The sequence below is a fragment of the Macaca nemestrina genome, chromosome 4 (assembly GCF_043159975.1).
Source record: "Macaca nemestrina isolate mMacNem1 chromosome 4, mMacNem.hap1, whole genome shotgun sequence".
Taxonomy (NCBI): Eukaryota; Metazoa; Chordata; class Mammalia; order Primates; family Cercopithecidae; genus Macaca; species Macaca nemestrina.
In genome coordinates this window covers 150,977,517-151,002,288 of record NC_092128.1, presented here as the reverse complement: position 1 = coordinate 151,002,288, position 24,772 = coordinate 150,977,517, and the positions used below count along the sequence as shown (strand labels likewise).

Here is a 24,772-nt window from a genome sequence, read left to right as displayed (position 1 = left end):
CTGTCTTTCATTCATATGGGACGCATTCCTCATGTCTGACACTCTTTGTTCATGTTAAAGAGCTGTTGGAAAGCTGTGTGAATAGTGGGGCTTATAGAACAGTAGGTTTGACTCTAGGTGCCTGGGAGCCAGTTAGCTTTTATATTATAAACCTGAATGGCCCTTAAGTCTCTTCCCTGGGGTGATTCAGTCTGCCTCCTGCCTAGTGGGTGTGAGCCCATTTTCCAGCATTCTGAAACTGAGTGGGAGGAAGGAGCTGGAGAATTCTCTGTTCATTATGCAGACTTCATTTCAGACCCTGACTTGTTCTCCTCAAGTCAGAGCCCCTCAGCTCTGCTCTCCTCTCTGACTGGTTCCCAGGCCAGAGCCTTGTGGTCCAGCTGTTCAGATCTTCCTCATTTCTCTCAGAGTCAGCCAGTTCCTTCTGAAGGGGGTAGGAACTACAGGTTCCACCCATCTCCTTGTTTTCAGTTTATTACTTTGAGTCCCCACCCCTCCCCACCACTCAGCTCTGCTTTCCAGAGGGTCTCCAGCTTTCTAACATCTGTAGAGGGGACCAACTTCTCCCCAGCATCTCCTTTTCAGACCCCAAGCTATGGGCTTCTCTGTCTGGTCTGCTAAGCCATTTACCCTTCCTCCACTTTCAACCTCTGTGGATTGTGATTTGGGCTAATAGAGATCCTCTAGTGATATCAAAGATGTACTGGATTTTTGTTTCATGGTTTTCATGATTTAATTGTGATTTCTCAGAGAGATCTTTGCTCTACTGTCTCAGGATCTATGTTTTTAACCACTGACGCTTTTTATTTTTCTATAAACGGTGTTGATTTTTTTCTTCTTTGCCTGTTCACCTTTTTCTAGTCGGAGCTCAGCTGCATGGAAGGCAGCTGCACGTGTTCGTTCCCAACCAGTGAGCTGGAGAAGGTGCTCCCCCAGACCATCCTATATAAGTACTATGAACGAAAAGCCGAGGAGGAGGTTGCAGCAGCCCACACCGATGAGCTTGTCGGGTTCGTTCTCAGGCAGAGCGTGCCATCTGCCAACCTTTCCCCATTGTGAAAACTACCTGGGCACTTGCGTCAGATGATGAAAATTGAGTATGTCTTCCAGATTTTTTGGCATTTCTTGCTGAGAAATAAGATTATCAATGATTTTATTTATTTATTTTTATTTTTTAACACCTTGAAACCATTGAGTAACCAGTAATTTTGTTAATGGAAAACTCTGCAGCTCAAATTTTTTTCTTTTTTTTTTTTTTTTTTTTTTTTTGAGATGGAATCTCACTCTGTCACCCAGGCTGGAGTGCAGTGGCGCAGTCTCGGCTCACTACAACCTCCGCCTCCCAAGTTCAAGCAGTTCTCATGCCTCAGTCTCCCGAGTAGCCTGGATTACAGGTGTGCGCCACCATGTCCAACTTTTTTGTTTGTTTGTTTTTTTGATAGAGACAGGGTTTTGCCATGTTGACCAGGCTGGTCTCAAACTCCTGACCTCAAGTGATCCGCCCACCATGGCCTCCCAAAGTGCAGGGACTACAGGTGTGGGCCACTGCGCCCGGCCTGCAGCTCAAACTTCTGTCTACATGTCTTGGCACCCCCTAATCTTCTGGCCCATAGATACAATCATGGTGCCCTGGGCTGGAGGGAAATCGGTATATGCAAGGAGTTCTCACTGAGATTGAGATGTGTTTATTGAGTGGTTTATATTGAGTCAGGACCGCAAGTGGTGCTTATGTTTCCTGATAAGAGCCAGCACAAAGAAGAGGCTCAATCTGTGTTTTCAGGAAAACTAACAAGTATAAAGGGGATATGAATGTCCAGCTCAAAACTCCATCTTCATATGAATAGCCACATGGAGGTGGAACCAAGTCAGTCTTTAATGTTTGAAGTAATGTCACTTCTGCTGTTCTGACTGTAGGTGCCCCTCCTGTAGCTTTCCTGCTCTGTTGGACAGTGATGTGAAGAGGTTCAGCTGTCCTAATCCTCGCTGCCGAAAGGTAGGGAGGCAAATTTTTTTTAGATGTATATTATGGTATTATGGGCTGCCCTCATGGCCCAGATATCTGCTGTTTACCTGACCGCTGATGTATAAGAAGGATTTGAGTGCTTTCCTTTTCATAAGCAAATGAGGATGAGTACTTTGTGAGTAACGGTTGACATGGTTACTGAGATGGCAGCTACTTGTGGCACTCCAGTTACAAAGCTCTGGATTCCTGTTTTATATCATCTTCTTTAGGACAGATACTGTAATGTAAAGTGGGAAGTGTTTAGTTTCTTTTCCACTGTGTCAATATTTTTCTTGCTCTTTTCACCACCTGTGCTCAAATAACCCCCGCTACCCCCTCCCCAAACACCTTTTGCCATTTTCAAAGTCCAGATGACGCTTCTTTGTTTAAAGAACTGGGCATCATAGTGGCATCTCCATCACATCTAGTAGGTTATTTATTTAACTGTTTCTCCTCATAAGAACTGACTGTATCATGTGGGAACAGGTCACTGCACTCAAGGGCAGTGATCTGTATTATCTGTCTGTGACAGAGTTGTATCAGTGTCATTGCTGTGAACTGTCCAATGCCAAGCATGTTTTCTATTAGGACGTTTTAAGCAAGACTCTTAAGTTTATGTGAGAATTACAATGTCTCAATTATATTTAAGATTGAATTAGATTTTGTGTTCGTAACCTCCATCTGAATACACATAGCTAGCAACCTCCTGAGAGGAAACTCAGAGTATATTGTACCTACTAGAAGTGGGAGGAATTACATGTTCTTTCACACTACTAACTGCCCTGAGTTTAAAACCTTAAAGCTTGTCCCCACTCACCCACCCAGTCCCCTTCATCTCCATCACGTGCACATACACCACACATGCACTCACACCACATATGCACACACACCACACATCCACACACACCACACATGCACTCACACCACCCATGCACTCACACCACACATGCACACACACCACACATGCACACACACGACACATGTACAGCACACATGCACAGCACACATGCACTCACACCACACATGCACACACACCACACATGCACTCACACCAATGCACTCACACCACACATGCGCACATACCACACATGCACACACACCACACATCCACACATACCACACATGCACACACACCACACATGCACTCACACCACACATGCACACACACCACACATGCACAGCACACATGCACTCACACCACACATGCACACACCACACATGCGCTCACACCAGTGCACTCACACCACACATGCACACACACCACACATGCACTCACACCACACGTGCACACACACCACACATGCACACACACCAGTGCACTCACACCACACATGCACACACACACCTGCACACACACCACACATGTGCACACACCATACAGGCACTCACACCACACATGTGCTCACACCACACATGCGCTCACACCACACATGCACACACATCACATGCACACACGCCACACATGGAAATAGATCTCCCTTACACAACTGGGGGCTGTGTCAGGTTTTATAAGCATACGGTAATGAGGTGTGATTTGATTGGATCTTGCAATAGAGTCATGCTGGGCTGTGTGATCTGACTGGATCCTGCCATGGGGGACACCAGAACTCAATCTGATTGGATCCTGGCTCCTGCCATGGGGTGTCCGGTTCTTAAATCGGTCCCAGCTCTTCAGGCTGAGCTCTTAGTTTCCACTCTGTGGTGGCATGCTTGGTTAACCTGAGAATGCACAGGGTACATGACCTTTAACCTGTGGGTCCATGGCAATTGAAAAGCAACTGACAACTTCATTACATAAAAGTTGAACTGAGCCAGGTGCAGTGACTCATGCCTGTAATTCCAGCACTTTGGGAGGCCTACGCAGGTGGATCACCTGAGGTCAGGAGTTCAAGACCAGCCTGGTCAAAATGGTGAGTACCCTTCTAATCCCAGCTATTCCGGAGGCTGAGGCAGCAGAATCGCTTGAACCTAGGAGGTGGAGGTTGCAGTGAGCTGAGATTGTGCCATTGCACTCCAGCCTGAGTGACGAGAGCGAACTCCGTCAAAAAAAAAAAAAAAAGTTGAACTAGATTTGGTCTGATGCAGTTACAGATTTACAAACCGTGCCCCCACCCTCTTGCCTACACCTTCCACTCTTCATTGTTGAGGGATTAGGGATGGAGGTCATGTTTCCGTACTGACTTCATGCTGACCAGGGGCACTGAGTCCCCTAAAGTGAGAGGAAAGTGAGAGGAATGAAACTCTTGAGCTTCTGAGTTCAAATGAGTTCTGGGGTCACCTGGAGTAGCTTGAAGGGCTGGTATTGTTGTAATACAAGCTGAAGATGGAAGTGTTGGAGCCTGGAGGGCAGACAGCTCACCATCCATTTAAATAAATAGGACCGAAAAGTAACAGAACAGTGGCCACGAGGGGCCCCATCAGAGGAAGAAACCAGGTGAGGTGTGGTATAGTGGACTCAACTGCCTTCTAAATCTCAGTGGTTGGCCGGGTGCAGTGGCTCATGCCTGTAATTCCAGCAAAAGAAAAGCCAAGACAGGCTGATCATGAGGTCAGGAGTTCAAGACCAGCCTGGCAAACTTGGTGAAGCCCCATCTCTACTAAAAATACAAAAATTAGCCAGGCATGGTAGCGTATGCTGTAGTCCCAGCTACTCGGGAGGCCGAGGCAGGAGAATTGCTTGAACCTGGGAGGCAGAGGTTGCAGTGAGCCAAGATTGTGCCACTGCACTCCAGCCTAGGTAACAGAGTGGGACTCCATCTCAGTCAATCAATCTCGTGGTTGAACTACCGTTGATATGGTTCAGCTATGTATCCCCACCCAAATCACATGTCAAATTGTAATTCCCAGTGTTGAGGGAGAAACTTGGTGGAAGGTGATTGCCTTATGGGGGCCGACTTCCCCGCTTGCTGTTCTCATGATAGTGAGTGAGGGCTCATGGGATTTGGTTGTTTAAAAGCATGCAGTACCTCCCTCTTCACTCTCTCTGTCTCTCCTGCTCCACCATGGCCAGATGTGCCTGCTTCCCCTTGGCCTTCTGCCATGATTGTCAGTTTCCTGAGGCCTCCCTAGCCATCCTTCCTGTACAGCCTGCAGAACTGTGAGTCAATTAAACCTCTTTTCTTCATAAATTACCCAGTTTCCGGTAGTTCTTTATAACAGTATGAAAACAGACTAATGGACCCTTCTGGTTGAGGGAATACAGCCATCTCTACTTGTTTGACTATTTCCTTTCTATTCATCTCTATTTCCCAGGAAGTGTTTATCCAAGTGCAATAGGAGGTATTGGGGACCACACAGTCCCCTCAGTGTTCTGTTAGTGAATAGTTGAAGGTTGATCAGTGATCTCCTGCATTTTCAGTCTGGCATGGAAAAGCCCCCGTGTAACTGGTAAAGGTATCAGTGAGCACCAGGAGGTATCTAAATCCACTAGGAGCCATAGGCATCACGTTGACGTCCATTTACCAGTCTTCCCTGGCAAGATTCTTCTGAATTGTACTGCCTTGGCCAAAAGAGGTATGGGAGGGGCTGGGCGCAATGACTCACACCTGTAATCCCGGCATTTTGGGAGACCAATTCGGGTGGATCATGAGAGGTCAGGGGTTCAAGACCATCCTGGCCACATCCCATCTCTACTAAAAATACAAAAAGTTAGCTGGGTTTGGTGGTGGGTGCCTGTAATCCCAGCTACTCAGGAGGCTGAGGCAGGATAATCACTTGAACCTGGGAGGAGGAGGTGGCAGTGAGCCGAGATTGCGTCATTGCACTCCAGCCTGGGCAACAAGACAGAAACTTCACCTCAACAAAATAATAAAAGAAGTCTGGGTGCGGTGGCTCACTCTTGTAATCCCAGCGCTTTGGGAGGCCAAGGTGGGTGGATCACGAGGTCAGGAATTCAAGACCAGCCTGGCCTAGATGGTGAAACCCTATCTCTACTAAAAATACAAATATTAGCTGGGCATGGTGGCACGCACCTGTAATCTCAGCTACTTAGAAGTCTGATGCGGGAGAACTGCTAATACCTGGGAGGGAGAGGTTGCAGTGAGCTGAGATTGCACCACTGCACTCTAGCCTGGGTGACAGAGCAAGACTCCATCTCAAAAAAAAGAAAAGAGAAGAGGAAATTTCCCAGGGAAGTACTTTGGCTTATTTCATAAAGAGGTACTGAAGGAAGCAGAGGCATGTGGAGGACTTCCCCACCCCGTGCAGCTATTTGGGGCCATGGTGTCTGAAATTTGTTATTTTGGAGTTACCCCTTTGATGACCTTGGAAATGGACTGACTGCAGTAATCTGTTTAGGCCTCTCCATGGCTCACATCAATGTTAGTATTTCTGTTTGTTGCACATTTGATTTCCTTGTTGTTGGCATTTAGAAGGCCCCATTTTCCAGATCGCACCATGGGCATGGACCACAGAGATTACGTCTTGTCAGTCTGTAGAAACAGTCAAGGCCTTGTCTTCTTGAACCACATCTCTGTTACTGAAATTCTAGAAGTCGGCTGGGTATGGTGGCTATGCCTGTAATCCTAGCACCTTGGGAGGCCAGGGTGGGCAGATCACCTGAGGTCAGGAGTTCAAGACCAGCCTGCCCAACATGGCAAAATCCCGTCTCTAATACAAATACAAAATTAGCCAAGCGTGGTGGCCACTGCACCCCAGTGACAGAGCAAGACTCCATCTCAAAAAAAAAAAAAAAAAAAGAAACTGCTTTTCTGAGTTCTGTGAGTTGTTATAGTGAATTATCAAACCTGAGGGCACCATGGGAACCTCCAGATTTGCAGGCAGTTGGTGAGAAGTACATGTGGTCTGAGGACACCCAAGCTTGCGGCTTACATCTAAAGCGAGGGCAGTCTAGTGGGGGCTTGTGGCCTTAACCTGTGGCATTTGATGTAACATCAGGGAGTTGACATCAGAATTGCATCACACAGGCCAGGTGCAGTGGCTCATGCTTATAATCCCAGCACTTTGGGAGGCAAGGTAAGAGGATGGCTTGAGCTTGAGTCTGAGGCCACAGTGAGCTATGACCGCAGCACTGCACCCCAGTCTGGGTGACAGGACAAGACCCCAACTCCAAAAAGAAAAAAGAAAAATTGCAAAGAATTGCATGGCAGACTGCCTGTCTTTAACAGCTTTAACTGTTGTAGGAACTTTTTTTTTTTTTTTTTGAGAGGGGGTGGGGAGACACAATCTCTGCTGGTGATTCTCCTGCCTCAGCCTCCCAAATAGCTCCGATTACAGGCATGCACCACCACGCCTGCCTAATTTTTGTATTTTTAGTAGAGACAGGGTTTCACCATGTTGGCCAGGCTGGTCTTGAACTCTTGCTGGGATCACAGGCATGAGCCACCATGCCTGGCCACCTTTAGAGTTTTCTTACCACCTGGTTTTTCTCTCAATATATTTCTCTCATTTCCTGCTTTAAAACTCTAGCTTGGAGTCTAGGCGCAATAGCTCATGCCTGTAATCCCAGCACTTTGGGAGGCCGAGGTGGGCGGATCACTTGAGGTCAGGAGTTGGAGACCAGCCTGGCCAACATGCTGAAACCTTGTCTTTACTATTTTTACAAAAGTTAGTCAGACGTACAGGCGGGTGCCTGTAGTCCCAGCTACTTGGGAGGCTGAGGCAGGAGAATTGGCTTGAACCTGGAGGTGAAAGTCACAGGGAGCCAAGGTTGTGCCACTGCACTCCAACCTGGGAGACAGAGCAAGAGTCTGTATCCAAAACAAACAAACCCTGTAGCTTGGGATCAGCCTTCTCTTCTATTGTTTTTTTTAAAAAACTAAAAATTAAAAATAGATGTAAATGCTATGTTGCTGAGGCTGGCCTCAAACTCCTGGCCTCAAGTGATTCTCCCGCCATGACCTCCAAAACTGCTGGAATTGAAGGTGTGAGCACTGCACCCAGCCTTGTGTTTTATTCTACGTAAAAAACAGTACAGGATTATCTTCCAGAGCTAATTAATATGTTCAAATAACCACCAACCCCATTAAGGAAAAATGTCACTCGACAGCAAATAATCAATCCAGACCAATATGATCACACTTGCTGTGAAGGTGAGAAAAGTTCATCTTTATTACGTTTCCCCAAGAGACGCACTGCACTGTTCTCTTGAAAACACACAGCTCATGTCCTCCTTTAGAACACACATCCTCTTTAAAGTAACATACAAACATGCCAATACAAGGTAAAAAATTACATCTGAATTCTCACATTTCAAACGTACACTAAATATCAAATAAAAATTTATTTTTACAAGAATTTAGGGGAACTACCGCATAGCTATAAATGTAATACATACATTAACCAAGTATCACAGATAAAAAGTGTGCTCCCTTCAGCAGCACATGTAATAATAGATAAAAAGATTGAAAGGTAAACGATTTAGGATAAAAAGAATCCTCTCTTAAAAAGGAAAACAAAATAATATTTATGTGTGTATAACAGTTATAACACCCATCACACAACTTTATAGAAACAGCTTCTATTCAAAAATACCAGTATTTACAAAATATTTAAAATAAATGTAGTAATAATTCTATGCCCATCTTTTTCAAAATAAACCAATAAAATATATAGTATATATTAGACATGTTAGTATATATATCTAAGACATGTTAAAAATCACAACTTGAATTCTCACAATTCAGTCACAAACCTAAACAGCAAATAAAAATGTCTATGATGAAAACTTAGGGGAACTACCAATAGCTATAAATAGAAGAGATTATTATGTAAGTATCATAGATAAAAAGTGTACTCGCTTCAAAGGTGCATATAATAATACAGAAAACAACTTAAAGATAAAAGATTTAGGATAAAAAGAATTCTGTCTTAAAAATGAAAAGAAAATTATCTTTATGTATATATAACAGCTATAACTCTCATCAAAAAACTCTACAGGAACAGCATGTTTTCAAAAGTACAACAATTTCCAAACTATTTAAAACAAACCTATTAATAATTCAATGGCCCACATTTTCCAAACAAACCAATAAAATGCATAGTGTGAATGAAGCTATCTGTTACGGTCTATGGCACTCATATTTCACAAAGAATTCTGTGCCAATCTGAGTATCTGCCATGTGCCTTCAAATGCTCCTGGACTGTGGCAACCAAGTCCATAGGAAACAGGACCTCCAGGTTTGGCCCCAGGGAGGTTGGAATTCAGCAATATCAAAAGGGAGGTGGTGCTGCAGGAAGGGGTGGAACCAGAAACACCCTTGGTTTCTCACTGTTCTCTATGGATTCCTAGAAGTAGCCCCCCAGTCCTTAGAGGACAACATGATCACTGTGTTCAGCTCCATCTAGAACAGTCCAGGTTCTTGTAGATGATCTGCACAAATGGCTGCTCTCCTCCTTCCTGGTGTCTGCCATTAGCATTGGAATAAACTTTCTGCTGAAAATCCGCATCTCCCTGGGCCCGGTGTTCTGGAAGTGAGAGAGAGGATGTCACACTTCAGGGAGGCAGCTCTCTAGACAGGAAGGTTATTCACGTCCCACGTCAAGTCTAACTAGAGTTCAGAGCAATTGGGAAATGCAATTTTATCTCCTGACTTTCATTCTATACCCTGCTTCTGAACCATTTTGTTCAACTGTGATACTTGCACTTTGGTGACCCTGACTCCAAAACTCAGTACACCCAAGGTCAGCCCCAGTGATCTGCTTTATAGCAAGGACTTAGGGTGGGTCTGCCCAGGGAGTAGGGCACCCTCAGAGAATGTGGCTTTGGACCTCATCACAGCTGGGGCCTTTTGTATCACTTCAGAGCTAAACTTGTAACCATGCTAGATCCGTTTCTAATGTGACAACATCACGAACCACGAGTCCAGAAGCCTAATCCATCATCCTACCTCCTCATGATGAAGTCTCATGCTCTGCTCAACGTGGTCAGCTGCACAAGATGTAAACCAAAGCTCCACTGAACCCTCAACCCAAATCGGTAACTCAAGTGCATCAATCATAATGAAGCTCCCCAAACTCAGTATTTGTGATTATTTTTGAGTCAGGGTCTCACTCTGTTGCCCTAGCTGGAGTGCTGCGGCAGGATCAGGGCTCCCTGCAGCCCCAACCTCCCAGGCTCCAGCGATCCTCCCGCCTCAGCCTCCTGAGTAGTTGGGAGTAGAGATGCCTCCCACATCGCCTAGCTAATTTTTGTATTTTTGGTGAGAGGGAATCTTGCCATGTTGCCCAGGCTTGAAGCTGGATCAAGCAATTGGTTCCTCGGATTTCCTAAATAGACCCCAATATTCTTTCTTTACCCCGGAGGACGCAGATGTACCTTCTCTCAGGCCGATGACCTCAGGCCTCCATGGTCCCTGGAGCTCTAGGAAAGGTGGCACGATCTCGCGCCCACACCCAGTGCTCTGGGTCGTAAGCCTGGATCTGGAAAAACAAATGCCCTTTGAGAAGATGGGGACTCGCCAGGATACCCCTCCCTCCCCTCATCCAGCCTCCAACCCACCCGATTCCCCCCCATCTCCACCTCCCCATGCCCCACCCACCTCCTCCAACTCCTCCAGGGAAACCCAGGCCCTGCAGTGCATGGAATGGAAGAACTGGAACCGAAGCTTATGGAACAAGGCTTTCTGAGAGGGTTTCTTCTCGGCCCCCGAGCGCATGGAATAGAAGAACTGGAACCGACGCTTATGGAACGAGGGTATCTGAGAGCGGTTCTTCCTGTACAGGAAGTAGATGATGTTTTGTTTGGGGGTCTCGCTGTCCTCCTCCATGTCATTGGCCAGGTAGCTGGGGACAGAAATCAGGTTACTGCGTAGGGGCACCACCAGGAGAGACCTCCGGCTGAGGTCAGCTTCCCAGAGGAGGACAGGGGACCGTCCTCAGCTAAGGACTGACACCCACCCTGCAGAGAGTCACGCCTTCCTCAGAGGGCTCTGCTGGACAGAGACCTGCTGAAGGGCATCTCCCACTCCTTCAGGATAGAGACAAAAACCCAACTGGTGACCAAGAGTGATGGCTTACGCTTGGAATCCCAGCACACTGGGAGGCCGAAGCAGGAGGATCACTTGAGGCCAGGAGTTTGAGATGGGGCTGGGCAACATAGCAAGACCCTCGTCTCTATTAAAAATATAAAATATACGCCGGACGTGGTGGCTCATGCCTGTAATCCCAGCACTTTGGAAGGCTCAAGCCGGTAGATTGCTTGAGACCAGGAGTTCGAGACCAGCCTGGTCAACATGGAGAAACCCCATCTCTACTAAAAATGCAAAAATCAACCTGGTGTGGTGGCACAGCCGTTAGTCCTAGCTACTCAAGAGGCTGAAGCATAAGAATTGTGTGAATCCATGAGGCAGAGGTTGCAGTGAGCTGAGATTGGGCCACTCCATTCCAGCCTGAGAGGCACAGCAACACTGTCTCAATAAATAAATAAATGTCCAGGTGTGGTGGCACAGCCCTGTAGTCGGAGCTAATCAAGAGGCTAAGGTGGGAGGATCCCTTGAGCCCAGGATATAGAGGCTGCCCTGAGCTTTGATATCAACACTGCACTCCAGCTTGTGGGACAGGGCAACTCTGTCTCAAAAAAATAAAAGAAATTGGATACATTGATATTTTGCCAGGACCCTGCCTTCTACATTCATCTAGTCTAATGAGACTGGGAGAAATCAGGGCAGATGACCTAATCCCAATGTCACATTATCATAGGATGTAACTGGAGAGCTACGGGCATGCCGAAGTTGGAAGATGAGGGAAGGTATGACAGAGGCTGTGGGGTGAACTGACTTCAAGGACTGTGTCCTTCCCTTCAGAACCACATGTGTGCGGGACACCCAGACAGAAAACACAAACACAAAGTCAGTGGAGGGCATTTGGAAGGAGCAGTGAAGCCAAGCCAGGAAACACCAAGATGGCGAGCCAGTGTGGTTGTAGAGATTGTAGAGAGGGTGGAATTGGCACTGTGGACCCTGGCCTCGATTTAGAAAGACATCAGCTAGGCCGAGTGGTGTGGCTCATGCCTGTAATCCCAGCACTTTGGGAGGCCGAGGCAGGCGGATCACAAGGTCAGGAGATCGAGATCATCCTGGCTAACACAGTGAAACCCCGTCTCTACTAAAAATACAAAAAAAAAAAATTAGCCGGGCGTGGTGGCGGCACCTGTAGTCCCAGCTACTCGGGAGGCTGAGGCAGGAGAATGGTGTGAACCCAGGAGGCAGAGCTTGCAGTGTACCAAGATTGTGCCATTGCACTCCAGCCTGGATGACAGAGTGAGACTCCATCTCAGAAAAAAAGAAAGACGTCTGCTAAGGAAGTTGTTCAGGTGGGCAGTGAGGGCGTTGTGCTTTGGAAAGATGCTCAGGCTGCACTAGGAAGCCCCCTGGCTTAGGGAGAGACTCCAGGAGACCCCGTCAGGGGGGATTTGACAGTGGATTCGAGTGATGCAGGGGGGACCTGAACTGTGGTCTCCATCATGGGAACCCGGAGGAGGTCGATGGCGTTTGTGGTTGATGTGGGAAGGAGAGAGAGAAGAATCAGAAAGGCTGCTTGCTGGGGGAAGTGTTGTGTCCGCCTCTCTGCTCCTTTTCCCTTTTCTTCTCCCCTTAGGAGTGGTTTATGGTTCCTTTTGTTTTATTCTTTTATTTGTACACCGGTGTTGGAGTTTTGTTTTTTGTTTTTTGGTTTTTTTTTGGCTTTTTTTTTTTTTTTTGGGAAAAAGTCTCACTCTGTCACCCAGGCTGGAGTGCAGTGGCTCAACCTTAGCTCACTGCAGCCTTCCCCTCCTGGGTTCAAGCAGTTCTCCCACCTCAGCCTCCTGAGTAGCTGGAATTACAGGTGCACACCACCGTGCCTGGCTAATTTTTCTATTTTTAGTAGAGACAGGGTTTGGCCATGTTGGCCAGGCTGGTCTCGAACTCCTGACCTCAGGTGACCCGCCTACCTCGGCCTCCCAAAGTGCTGGGATTACAGGCATGAACCACCGCGCCCAGCCTGAGTTTCTTTTTAGAAACAACAGTCTAAGAACAAGATAGTATAATCCTGTCTTTTTTGTACACAGAGTAAAGAGGACAAATAGGTGAAAGGATAAATGAAAGGCTGGAATCCCACTTCCCCCGCTGTCCCAGGGCATTGGATATTGATGGATAGGAGGAAGCAAACCACTCACAGAGCCAGGAAGAAATGAATGCGTTGGTATTGCCAGGAGAAGAGGCCGGCCCGGCTAAAATATGCTATGACCATAGCCAGGAGATACTGATGGAGAGAAAGGAACACAGAGAGGGAGAGGTCACATCTTGGAAGAGGAATATTGTGGAGAGGGGGAATGAGGGTCTGGGGAAGGGCTGCACCTCAGAGAAGGGACCTCAGTATTGGGGTAGCTGTACTTATTTGGAAATGGCGGGTTGGAGGGATATTCGAAGATTGGATGCAAATCTGAGAAGCCGGAGGAAGGGTTTTCGGTGATGCTCCCAGGATGGTGGACTCCAGATGGGATCTTTGGAGGGGGTGTGTCTAGGTGGGCTGGTGTCAGGAGGGTCTTTTGTGTGCCAGGCAGAGAAGTGTCCCAAAGAGCTGAGAGTAGAGGGGCCAGGAGCTCCAGGACTGCGGCCAGACTGTGGCCCAGGGCTGAGATCCCAGAGGACCCGTAGGAGAGATGGGCTATTCATTCACTTGGCAAGAGACCAGCAGAGTCCTGAGAGAGATGCTGACAAATCATAAAAAGACCAAGAACAGCTGGGAGTGGCGGCTCAAGCCTGTGATGCCGGTACTTTGAGAGGTGGAGACAGGAGGATCACGTGAGCCCAACAGTTCGAGAACAACCTGGGCAACATAGAGAGACCCTGTTTCTACAAAGATTTCAAAAATTCGTTCAGCATGGTGGCATGTGCTAGTCCCAGCTCCTCAGGAGACTGAGTAAAGACGATTGCTTGAGCCCAGGAATTAGAGGCTTCAGTGCGCTGTGATCATGCCACTGCACTCCATCCTGGGGAGCAGAGCTAGACTCTCAGAAAAAAAAAATATTTGAGTGCCAAGACTCAAGACTGTGGGAGCTGGTCGGGCACAGTGGCTGACGTCTGTAATCTCAGCACTTTGGGAGGCCAAGGTGGGTGGATCACCTGAGGTCAGGTGTTCAGGACCAACCTGGCCAACATGGCAAAACCCCGTCTCTACTAAAAACACAAAAATTAGCCAGGCGTGGTGGTTCACGTCTGTAATCCCAGCTGCTTGGAGGCTGAGGCAGGACAATCACTTGAACCTGGGAGGCGTCGGCTACAGTGAGTCAAGATCAAGACACTGCCCTCCAACCTGGACAACAGAGCAAGACTCTGTCTCACAAAAAAAAAAAAAAAAAAAAAAAAAAAAAAAAAAAAAAAAGGAGCATCTGGTGGGAGGTGGTGGAGGGAGAACTGTGGGTTTGGAAGCGGTGCCCTCCCCCAAGCCGTGCATTAGAACAGGAGCACAGTTACATGGAGAACAACCTTACCTTGTCCGACATCCTCAGATCTTTGTCCCAGGCCAGGAATCTTTTAATGACAGGATCCTCTGTGATTAGAGAGCAGATGTCAGCGTGAGAAGCAGGGCAGGGTTTCCGTGGGAGCAGCAGGGCAGCGAGAAGTGTGCCTCCCGGGGGGAAGTCTCAGGATTTTGGCCACGGGAGAGGGGGATGGGAGAGGGGAGAATGACTTTCACTGGGCAAGGGAGAGAGGCTCCTGCTCTGAGACTCCCCTGGGAAGAGGCCGAAGGAGGCCCTGGGTGTGAGAATCTACAGGATGTAGGGCTGGGAATAAGCCAGGACACCCTCCCAGCAGACCCGGAGGGACCGCTGCAGAGTCATAAAGGAATTCCCATCATTTCCTCATGAGACAGTCACATCAGGGTGTGACCATGGCCTTGGTATCCCCCACTATGGATGGAGACACTTAGGTTTAGAAAAGTTAGTAAGAGACATTAAGTTTCAGAGGGCACAGCTGAAACCGCTGTCTTTGTTTATTGATTTTGTTTTTCTTTATTTGATTTTTATTTTTATTTATTTATTTGTTTTGAGACACAGTCTCTCTCTGTGGGCTAGGCTGGAATGCAATGGCACGATCTCGGGTCATGAGCTACCATGCCCAGCCTTGGTTTTTTTTTTTGAGACAGGGTTTTGCTCTGTCACCCAGGCTGTAGTGCAGTGGTGCAGTCATAGCTCACTGCAGACTGAAAGTCGTGAGTTCAAGCAGTCCTCTTGCCTCAGCCTCCCAACGTGCTGGGATCTCAGGCATGAGCCGCCGCACCTGGCCCAAAACCAAGCTTTCTTATCCCAAGCGCCCATCTTTATCAAGTCTAGCCTAATCCTCTATCGTCTCCTAAGCGTCCCTCATTAGTGATCACTTCAGAGTCCTCCCACATGGAGAGCTCACCCACTGGGGGCATATTTTTCCCATTGGAAAAGTGTGGTTATTGGAAATTTCCTCTTTTTAGAAAGAACAGGATTGGAGGTGCTCTCTGGGGTGTCCTCCTACCAAGCAGCCTGTTGAAGGCCTCGTGGTGTTCAGGGAGCACGAGCGACACTCGCCGTCGCTTCAGCTTCATCTTGAGGCCACACAGTGTCTCCGCCACCCAGGTCTCCTCAGGTTCAGGGGAGAGCTCCTTCTCTGGCTCCTCATCAGATTGATCCAACCACTCCCTCTTCCTTTTCCAGCAAAGGGACCTACATGAGGGGCTGGGATCTACCCCAAGGGCTGAGTAAAGAAACCAGACTAGCGTGTAATGCTTCTGCAATTGATCACCTTAGACCCCGACCCCAAACCCCAAAGCACTCTCCATCCTCCCCAGCCTTGCAGACTGCTGGCTTCTCCAAGCCATCTTTCTGACTTTCTCCTCTGTCAACCCCATGTGCTGCTCCTTCTCCTCCCCATTCTTCCGTTTCTCTGTCCTCAGAACATTTCCTCACGTCCTTCCCTGGTCCCTGGCTCTCTGAGTCCCTCTTTTTTTTTGTTTTGTTTTGTTGTTTTGTTTTGTTTTCAGACAGAATCTAACTTTGTCTCCCAGGATGGAGTGTAGTGGTGCAATCTCAGCTCACTGCAACATCTGTCTCGCGGATTCCAGTTATTCTCCTGCCTTAGCCTCTCTGGTAGCTGGGATTACAGGTGCCTGCCATAATGCCCAGCTCAATTTTGTACTTTTAGTAGAGATGGGGTTTCACCATATTGGCCAGGCTGACCTCAAACTCCTTGCCTCAAGTGATCCGCCTGCCTTGGCCTCCCAAAGTGCTGGGATTACAGGTGTGAGCCACTGCATGGCCTGAATTTCTCCATTCTTCCCACACACCCTCCTCAGGTTCTCCTTCCTGACCTCTGACCCTTCTTTTTTTTGAGACAGCATCTCACTCTCTCACCCAGACTGGAGTGCAGTAGCGCAATCTCGGCTCACTGCGACCTCTTCCTCCCAGGCGCAAGCGATTCTCCTGTCTCAGCCTCCCGAGTAGCTGGGATTATAGGCACGCACCACTACTGCCCAGCTAATTTTTGTACTTTTAGTAGAGATGGGGTTTCACTATGTTGGCCAGGCTGGTCTTGAACTCCTGACCGCAGGTGATCTGCCTGCCTCGGCCTCCCAAAGTGTTGGGGTTACAGGCGTGAGCCACTGCACCCAGCCCCCTTTCTTCGTCTTAGTCAATCCTATCACACCTCTTCTTGCTCCAGTCACCTCACCTGATGGTCCCGACACTTCATCATCCACCACCTCCTGGAGGGAGTACCCCGAGGTGTTTGACTGGGGGCTCTCCTCCTTATCCTCAGGCAGCAGGGTCGTGATCTTTCCCAAAATCTGTTCCATCCCACAGAACATAGTCTCTGTTCTGTCCAAGGCCTTTTTCTGGACTCTGCTAGGAGCCAGAAGTGTGTTATGAATTCTCGAGGCTGGGAGAAGTCAGGAGTGGCGAACAGCTCTGAGAAGATACTGTTGTCCACCTCAGCTCCCAGGCGCCCACGGAGTCCGGTCCTCCAATCAGGAAGGTTGGAATCTCTGATGTCATTGGCCATTCCAACCTGGCAACCAGTTTGAAGAAAAACACATGTAACTGCCAGGCTGATCTCTTGTCCCGGAGATGCTGAGTGAGTGGTATCTCCTGCCACTGTCCCGACCTCAGACCACTGTCCAAAAGCATCTTCAGGGTCTCCGTATCCCTTTGTTCCCTGTCCCAGCAGAGGCTGTGTTCTCTCCACTCAAAGCCTGAAGCATGTTGGGGTCTCCTCTTCTCTGTACATGCCCATTTCAGAGAACAGGGTGGGAAAGAACTAGGGTAAGCAGAAACGATGAAACCTTACAAGAGTGAGATGATCATGTACAAGAGATCCCAGGAACACTGACTTGATGAAAAAGTCACATCAGAGCACTCAATTTGGCAGAGCTTTTCTGCCGAATGTTCACTGACATTCACTGTCCGAGATTCTGTACTGGGGGTACACGCATCCTCTGCCCTAAGAGGAGACATTTTGAGGCCTGAAAATCATAGGAATCTGCCCATGAGCTCACACATATTTCTACTGGTGTCCCCAATTTCAGGGAGTCCGTGGATTACCTAAAGCCAGCCCCTCCAGTTCGGCTAAGCAACTCTAGTCTATATATCACATTTTCTATCATATGTATTGCTCTAAACTCAGAAATTTCCCTACCATTTATGGATTCTATTAATATCACATGTACAAAAAGACTAAATCGAAAAATCTCAGCTGTGTGCAGTGGCTCGTGCTTGTAATCCCAGCACTTTGGGTGGCCAAGGGAGGAAGATTGCCTGAGGCCAGCAGTTCAAGACCAGTGTAGGCAACATAGCAAGACCCCATCTCTAAAAAAACAAAACCGAACAAAATTAGCCAGGTGTGGTGGCTGGCACCTATGTTGCAGCTACTTGGGAGACTCACGCGACAGGAAGATGGCTTGAGCCCAGGAGTTGGAAGCTGCAGTAAGCTATGATCTGGCCACCGCACTCCAGTCTGGGCAATACAGCAAGATGTTGTGTCAAAAAAATTTTTTTGATAAAAAATAAAAGTTGTATGACATTCAGAGACCATCCGAAAAACCTGGGGGTTCCTGGCCAGCCTCAGTGGGCCACGCCTGTAATCCTAGCACTTTGGGAAGCCCAAGTGGGTGGATCACTTGAGGTCAGGAGTTTGAGACTAGCCTGGCCAACATGGTGAAACCCCATCTCTACTAAAAATACAAAAAAATTAGCCAGGCATGGTGGCGGGTGCCTGTATCCCAGCTACTTGGGAGTGGTGGGCTGGAGAATCACTTGAACTCGGGGTGCGGAGGTTGCAGCGAGTCAAGATCGCACCATTGCACTGCAGCCTGGGCAACAAGAGCAAAACTCCGTCTGAAAAAAAAGAAGCTGTGAGTGAGTCCCACACGGCTTCCTAGCGGGCTGCGGCTCTCCTGGGAGTCTCTCGCTCATGGGAAAGGCACAAACTGAACGAGGAAGCAGATCCCAGGCTGTGGAAGTCCCATCGTTAGGAAGCTCTGCTTTTCTAGAGTTCAAATTTGCATTCATGACCCTTTAAACCGTCAGAGCTGGGTGGGTCTTTCTACAACAAACAGTTTGCTGTCTCTCTCCTAGTTAAAAGGCTTTCAAAGATTAGAAGATCAATGTTCTGACCCCATTAAAATTTCTCTTTTGTGGAATGAAAAGCTCTGATTTAACTCATCTTCAAGCCTGGTTTGCATATTCCTCTCTCTTCTGGCCACCTTGTCTAGACACACTACACTGAGGCAGTGCCCATCTTACATGATGCTGACACATTGTCAAAAAATGGGCAAACCAGGCACGGTGGCACATGCCTGTAATCCTACCACTTTAAGAAGCCGAGGCAGACAGATCACCAGAGGTCAGAAGTTCGAGACCAGCCTGGCCAACATGTTGAAATCCTTCTCTACTAAAAATACAGAAAAAATTAGCCGGGTGTTGGGGTGCACATCTGTAATCCCAGCTACTTGGGAGGCTGAGGCAGGAGAATCACTTGAACCTGGAAGGCAGAGGTTGCAGTGAGCCGAGATTACGCCACTGCATTCCAGCCTGAGTGACAGAGCGAGACACCATCTCAAAAAAAAAAAAAAAAAAAGGCTAGCCCAGATTTGGTCGGTCTGATACATTCAGAAAAAAGCAAAACAGCCACCTCTGACCTTTTCTTTTCCGGCAATGATGCAGTTTCATACAACAATGGCTGTAGGTATGCTGCCAAAATATCATTCAAGTGAAACAGAAGGGCTTTCCTGGCCAGACACAGTGGTCACTCCTGTAATCGCAACACTTTGGTTGGCCAAGGTGGGAGGATTTGTTGCGGCCAGGAGTTCAAGGCTGCAGTGAGCTGTGATCCCACCACTGCATTCCAGGCTGGGCATCAGAGTGAGGCCTGTCTCTAAAAAACCCTTCGCTCCCCAAAAGGATTTGCAAATACCAGCCTTTCGGGATGACAGGAAGGAACATTAAGATGCAGATGCTGGGACCCAGCCCTATTGATTGTAGTTCAGAAACTGAGGTGGGGCCTGATTTAACTCCCTCACTGGAATCCATTCAGGTTTGGAACTTTCTTGATTGGACAGTGCAAGAGAGATCATAAAGCAAAGCCGCTGTGGACTGAAATGAGCAGACAAGGTTTTCTGAGCGTGGTGAAATATGATTTGGGCCTCACTTGGGAGGGCTGTGGCCAGGCCTTGAGTCCTCGGCTCAGTGGGACCTTCTGAAACAGCCTCCAAGCCGCGCCCCCGCTTCTTTTGCTGTTGGATGACCCCCTCCAGCGGCTTTGGTGCCGATGGGAATAAGTCGACCTGCAGCGGAAGTTCAGCCCGAGTCTCAGCCCAGCAGCCTCCCCGCACCTGACGGGGCTCTGGTCATGCTGCCGTCTCTGCGGTTCTCTGCGGAGTCATGGTTTCTGTACCTTGAAGAGAACTTCCCCTTCTGGGACCCAGAAACCCTGGAAACCCTGAGGAAAAAAGCGAATGAAATTACTGAAGACAACTCTGTGGCGGGGAGATGGAAAAGAGGCTCTTTGGGGTTTTTTTGTTTTTTTTTTTTGTTTGTTTTTTATTTTTTGAGACAGAGTCTCGCTCTTGTCCAGAGTGGATTGTAATGGCTCAATCTCAGCTCACTGCAACCTCTGCCTCCCACCGCACAAGCGGTTCTCGTGCCTCAGCCTCCAGAGCAGCTGGGACAATAGGCACAAACCACCATGCCCAGCTAATTTTTGTACTTGTAGTAGCCATGTTGCCCAGGCTGGTTTCGAACTCCTGGTCTCAAGCAATCCGCCTGCCTTGGCCTCCCAAAGTGCTGGGACTACAGATGTGAGCCGCCATGCCCAGCCCTCACTGTATGGATTTTCTAAAAAAAAAAATTAAATTTATCTTATTTGACCAAAAAGTAAATTAACCTTTTCTCCTCTCTTTTAAACAGTATTTCCTTGATAAACCTTGTAATATAAATAACTTATTTTGTGCCTTTGATATGTATCTAAATCTTTTAAAAATGTAAACGAACTTCTTGCCAAGATTACAACCCAGGAATTTTTTGTTGTTGTTGGAGACAGAATCTTGCTCTGTCACTTAGGCTGGAGTGCAGTGGTGCGGTCTTGGCTCACTACAACCTCCCCTTCCCGGGTTCAAGCAATTCTCCCATCTCAACCTCCTGAGTAGCTGAGACTACAGGCGCCTGCCACCATGCCTGGCTAATTTTCGTATTTTTAGTAGAGACGGGGTTTCACCTTGTTGGTCTGGCTGGTCTTGAACTCCTGACTTCAGGCGATCCAACGGCCTTGGCCTCCCAAAGTGCTGGGATTATAGGCATGAGCCACCACTCTGGATCACAACCCAGGAATTTTTTTCTTAAGAGCCTGAGAGTCTTGTCTTTGAAATGTAAACCTCGAGGAAGGTAGTGTCCCTATCTTCCTGTTGCCTAGCGATTTTAGCCTAGGCACCTTGAGCTGTTACTACCTGCTCGTCAAGGAGATATGAGAAGTTTTATTTTTTCATCGGATACAGGTAATTAACTAGCATGGATGGCCACCTTGATTTCCAGGTGGATTTAGGATGAGTGTTTAAGAATGCATAGCAGGCCAGGCGCGGTGGCTCACACCTGTAATCCCAGTACTCTGGGGGAGGCTGAGACGGGCGGATCACTTGATGCCACACAGAAATCGAAAGAAGGAGTTTGAGTCCGGCCTGGCCAATATGGTGAAACTCTGTCTCTACTAAAATACCAATATTAGCTGGGCATGATGGCACATGTCTGTAATTCCAGCTACTCGGGAGGCATAGGCATGAGAATCACCTGAACCTAGGAGATGGAGGTTACAGTGAGCCAAGATCATACCAGTACACTCCAGCCTGGATGACAGAATGAGACCCTGTCTCAAAAAAAAAAAAAAAAAAAAAAAAACGCATAGCAAGTCCTTTTACATGAGGATGAGTTACTGTTTATCTTGAGAGCATGTATGCAATGGATTGTATCTGCCAGGCTATATAAAAAGGAGGCTTTGGCCAGACGCCATGGCTTACGCCTATAATCCTAGCACTTTGGGAGGCCTAGGCGGGCGAATTACAAGGTCAGGATTTCGAGGCCATCCTAGCTAACATGACGAGACCCCGTCTCTACTAAAAACACAAAAAAATTAGCCAGGTGTGGTGGCACATGCCTGTAGTCCCAGTTACTTGGGAGGCTGAGGCAGGAGAATCGCTTAAACGGGGGAGGCAGAGGTTACAGTGAGCTGAGATCGCACCACTGCACTCCAGCCTGGGCGACAGAGTAAGACTCTGTCTTAAAAAAAAAAAAAAAAAAAAGGCTTTATTTCTCTTTGCATCTCATTAATGGATCACCTGTGATGGGCATCACAGTCTGGTTTAACGCTTATTCAGTAATAAAATTGTTTTATTTTCTGAATTTGTGGAGAGAATATCCTAGGTTAACAGAATTATTTATTTTATTTATTTATTTATTTATTTTTATTTTGAGATGGAGCCTTGCTCTGTTGCCAGGCTGGAGTGTAGTGGCGTGATCTCCACTTACTGCAATCTCCACTTCCCAGGTTCAAGTGATTCCCCTGCCTCAGCCTCCCAAGTAGCTGGGACTACAGGGGTGCACCACCACACCCAGCTGATTTTTTGTGTTTTAGTAGAATTGGGGTTTCACCATGTTGGCCAGGATGGTCTTGATCTCCTGACCTCATGATCCACCCACCTCGACCTCCCAACGTTCTGGGATTACAGGTGTGAGCCACTGCGCCTGGCCTCAGAAGAATTTATTTTTAGTCTTTTCCTTACCAGTTTTTATGAAACAACTGGGCAAGAATACTGTTAGATTTCACCAAAAAATTGTGATGAAACATTGTCCTTATGATCCCATGTTTGAAAATTGACATTTAAATTGTAAACCAAAAATAAAATTCTAAGCCCCCACAACTGACTGAATGGACTCCCCTGTTGGCCAACAGGATCCAAAATAAACATGAAAAACTAATTCAGGTCATAACGGGAAGGAGGGGATCGGACATAACTTGTCATACTCTCCTCCCGTCAGAGTTTAGGCACAGCTGACCAACATTAGCATTAGAATACAGGTCATAAGACTGACAAAACAGGCTTTTTGTATCAGTAAGATACCCAACTCCAACAGACTCTGATATAGCACCACATGACAGATAGCAGTCCCTGAAGGAAATCATAGTATTTTACCCTATAATATATTTTCTTTGACACACTTTAAGATAGTCCTGCAAAGCCATCTCTTTGGGGGAAATTTGCATTCTGTAGAGAATCTCCTTCTCTTACACTTTTCTGGAGAGTCTGACACCTTTTAAGATCCAATAAGAGATATTTATCATCTATTCTCTCTGAAGCCTGTTCTGAGGCTTCACCTACATAACAAGAACCTTGGTTTCCACAATCCTGATTATCTTAACTCATGCTTTTCTTTTCTTTCCCTCCCTCTTTCTTTTCCTTCCTTCCTTCCTTTCCTTTCTTTCCCTTCTTTCTTCCCCTCTCTCTTTTTCTCTCTGTTTCTTTCTTTCTTTTGTTCTCTGTTGCCCAAGCTGGAGTGCAGTGGCACCATCATGGCTCACTGTAGCCTCAACTTCCCAGGCTCAAGCGATCCTCCCATCTCAGCCTCCTGAGTAGCTGGGACTACAGGCAGGCACCACCACACCTGGATATTTTTTTTTTTTTTTTGTAGAGGTGGGGGTCTCGCTGTGTTGCCCAAGCTGTCCTTGAATTCCTGGCCTCAAGGGATCCTCCCAGCTCCCCCTTCCAAAGTGCTGGGATTACAGGTATGAGCCATCGCAATGGCCCATTTCTTTATGTAGTCTTCCAGCTGTTCAGCCAATGCTTAACTCTGAACCAATCTTTGAATCTACTAGTGACCTGAAACCTTTTCCTGGCTGACCCAATGTATACCTCCCATGCACTGATTGATGTCTTTGCCTGTAACTGCTGTCTCCCTGAGATGTATAAAACCAAGCTGTAACCCAACCACTTTGGGCTCACGTTTTGCGGACCCCCTGAGGCTGTGTCACCAGCCATGGTCACTCAAACAGGCCCAGAATAAAACTCTTTACAGACTTCGACTCTTTTTGGTCAACATAACCTAACCCTAAACATAATCTTCCTGGGGAAGGTAAGATCACAGGCATCTCTTTTCTTCGTTAGATTTGTGTGTGTATTTCCTGATTTCTCTACAGTTTTTAGGCATTCGCTGTGTGATCTAGAAAAGCTATGGAGTCTCGCTCCGTCGCCAGGCTGGAGTGCAGTGGCATGATCTCGGCTCACTGCAACCTCCGCCTCCCGGGTTCTAGTGATTCTCCTGCCTCAACCTCCCGAGTAGGTGGGATTACAGGCACGCGCCACCACGCCCAGCTAATTATTGTATTTTTAGTAGAGACAGAGTTTCACCATGTTGAGCAGGATGGTCTCTTATCTCTTGACCTCGCGATCCGCCGCCTCAGCCTCCCAAAGTGCTGGGATTACAGGCGTGAGCCACCGCGCCCGGCCACAAATTGTTTTCTTTTTCTTTCTTGGAAAGCATCGCTGAGCATTTATCCTGTCCTAGTATTTGAGTGAAACTTAATCTTAGCATTTCAGCGCAGTAACCATGATACACCCTTTCCTTTCCTTCTCCTTATGGGAAACTCGGTTCTAACCCAGAGGCTTTGGGCTCCAGGACCCAGTCAGGCAGCCCTGGACTTGACCCTAAAAGGGAATAAAGACAAATGCGAAATTCAGTCCGGGGTTCAGGGCTGCCAAAGCTCATAGCCTGGAGCTTCTTACCCTTTAGGCGGGGTAGAGACATTTAAAACGGCCCCTAAACTTGGGGGGCGCATAGGCTCATGGGAAATAGAGTCCGATACTTGTCCTGGGCCCAGCGGCGGGCCCTGGGAGGCGGACTTCCGGTGCAGTGCTGCGCGTGTGCACTTCTCCCTGTGTGCGTGTTCGCGCATGCGCCCCGCCCCCGCACTGCCCTCGCTTCCTGTGCGTCCTCAGGTCACCGCTTACTCTAGTTCCCAGGCTTAGGCCTCCAGTGGACGAGAATCGCGGAGCTTGCGGGGCTGGACGCTGACCGCCAGGGCCAGCACCTAGGCGGGCGCAGAGCTGTGCGGGGCAGGGTTCGCGCGTGCCGGGTGGAGGCTCGAGCGGGGACCCCGGAGCGTGAGCCCCGGAGCCGGGGGCGCTGGGGCCAGAGGGACCGGGCGGGAGGTGGCGGAGGCGAAGGGACGGTGGGACCCGGGCCTGGCCCGTTTGTGTCCTTGGCGGCCTGGACCAGGCCGCTGCTGTACGGTGAGCCCCAGGGAGGCGGATCTGGGCCGCGGG

The 24,772-nt window shown here is 48.1% G+C and overlaps 2 protein-coding genes across 10 annotated transcripts in view; one reads left to right on the top strand and one right to left on the bottom strand.

Annotated features, from left to right (window-relative positions):
- The window catches only part of LOC105499859 (RB associated KRAB zinc finger), a 51,116-nt gene that overhangs the window by 2,044 nt on the left and 24,300 nt on the right, over nucleotides 1–24,772 (top strand). For 3 of the 8 annotated variants that reach the window (XR_011622626.1, XM_071095400.1, XM_071095403.1), the window contains exons 2-4: nucleotides 862–1,010; nucleotides 1,915–1,993; nucleotides 3,846–3,912. The exons of 1 other annotated variant lie outside the window; for it this stretch is intronic. Coding sequence is in view for 3 of the 7 variants with exons in the window: in XM_071095400.1 (XP_070951501.1) it covers nucleotides 877–1,010; nucleotides 1,915–1,993; nucleotides 3,846–3,912 (280 nt within the window). In the remaining 4 variants the exon portion in view is untranslated. Of the gene's footprint in view, nucleotides 1–861; nucleotides 1,011–1,272; nucleotides 3,913–5,012; nucleotides 5,100–24,538; nucleotides 24,556–24,772 lie in introns of those variants that run through there. 4 more of the 8 variants (XM_071095399.1, XM_071095401.1, XM_011772676.2 and 1 more) reach the window with 4 other exon arrangements.
- On the bottom strand, nucleotides 2,163–18,326 carry LOC105499860 (putative speedy protein E7). Of its 2 annotated transcripts, none has more exons than XM_071095405.1 (7): nucleotides 16,642–18,326; nucleotides 15,451–15,669; nucleotides 14,433–14,491; nucleotides 13,116–13,201; nucleotides 10,501–10,744; nucleotides 10,278–10,381; nucleotides 2,163–2,240 (listed from the first exon to the last, which is right to left on the bottom strand). In XM_071095405.1, exons 1-6 carry the CDS (start codon nucleotides 16,775–16,777, stop codon nucleotides 10,298–10,300), a joined length of 828 nt encoding a protein of 275 aa, XP_070951506.1. In that variant the 5' UTR covers nucleotides 16,778–18,326; the 3' UTR covers nucleotides 2,163–2,240; nucleotides 10,278–10,297. The 2 variants fall into 2 exon arrangements, with proteins under 2 accessions (XP_070951506.1, XP_011770981.2); XM_011772679.3 differs by lacking the exon at nucleotides 2,163–2,240 and adding an exon at nucleotides 8,505–9,427 and having other exon boundaries at nucleotides 16,642–18,325.

What these genes read in the sequence shown, in the direction of transcription:
- LOC105499860 (XM_071095405.1), bottom strand. Translation starts at nt 16,777, where the DNA reads ATGTTCTGTGGGATGGAACAGATTTTGGGAAAGATCACGACCCTGCTG. An exon ending in ATCTGAGGATGTCGGACAAG is followed by an intron (nt 13,202 to 14,432) that starts GTAAGGTTGTTC and finishes TCTCTCCATCAG; the next exon opens with TATCTCCTGGCTATGGTCAT. An exon ending in ATTCATTTCTTCCTGGCTCT is followed by an intron (nt 10,745 to 13,115) that starts GTGAGTGGTTTG and finishes TTCTGTCCCCAG; the next exon opens with CTACCTGGCCAATGACATGG.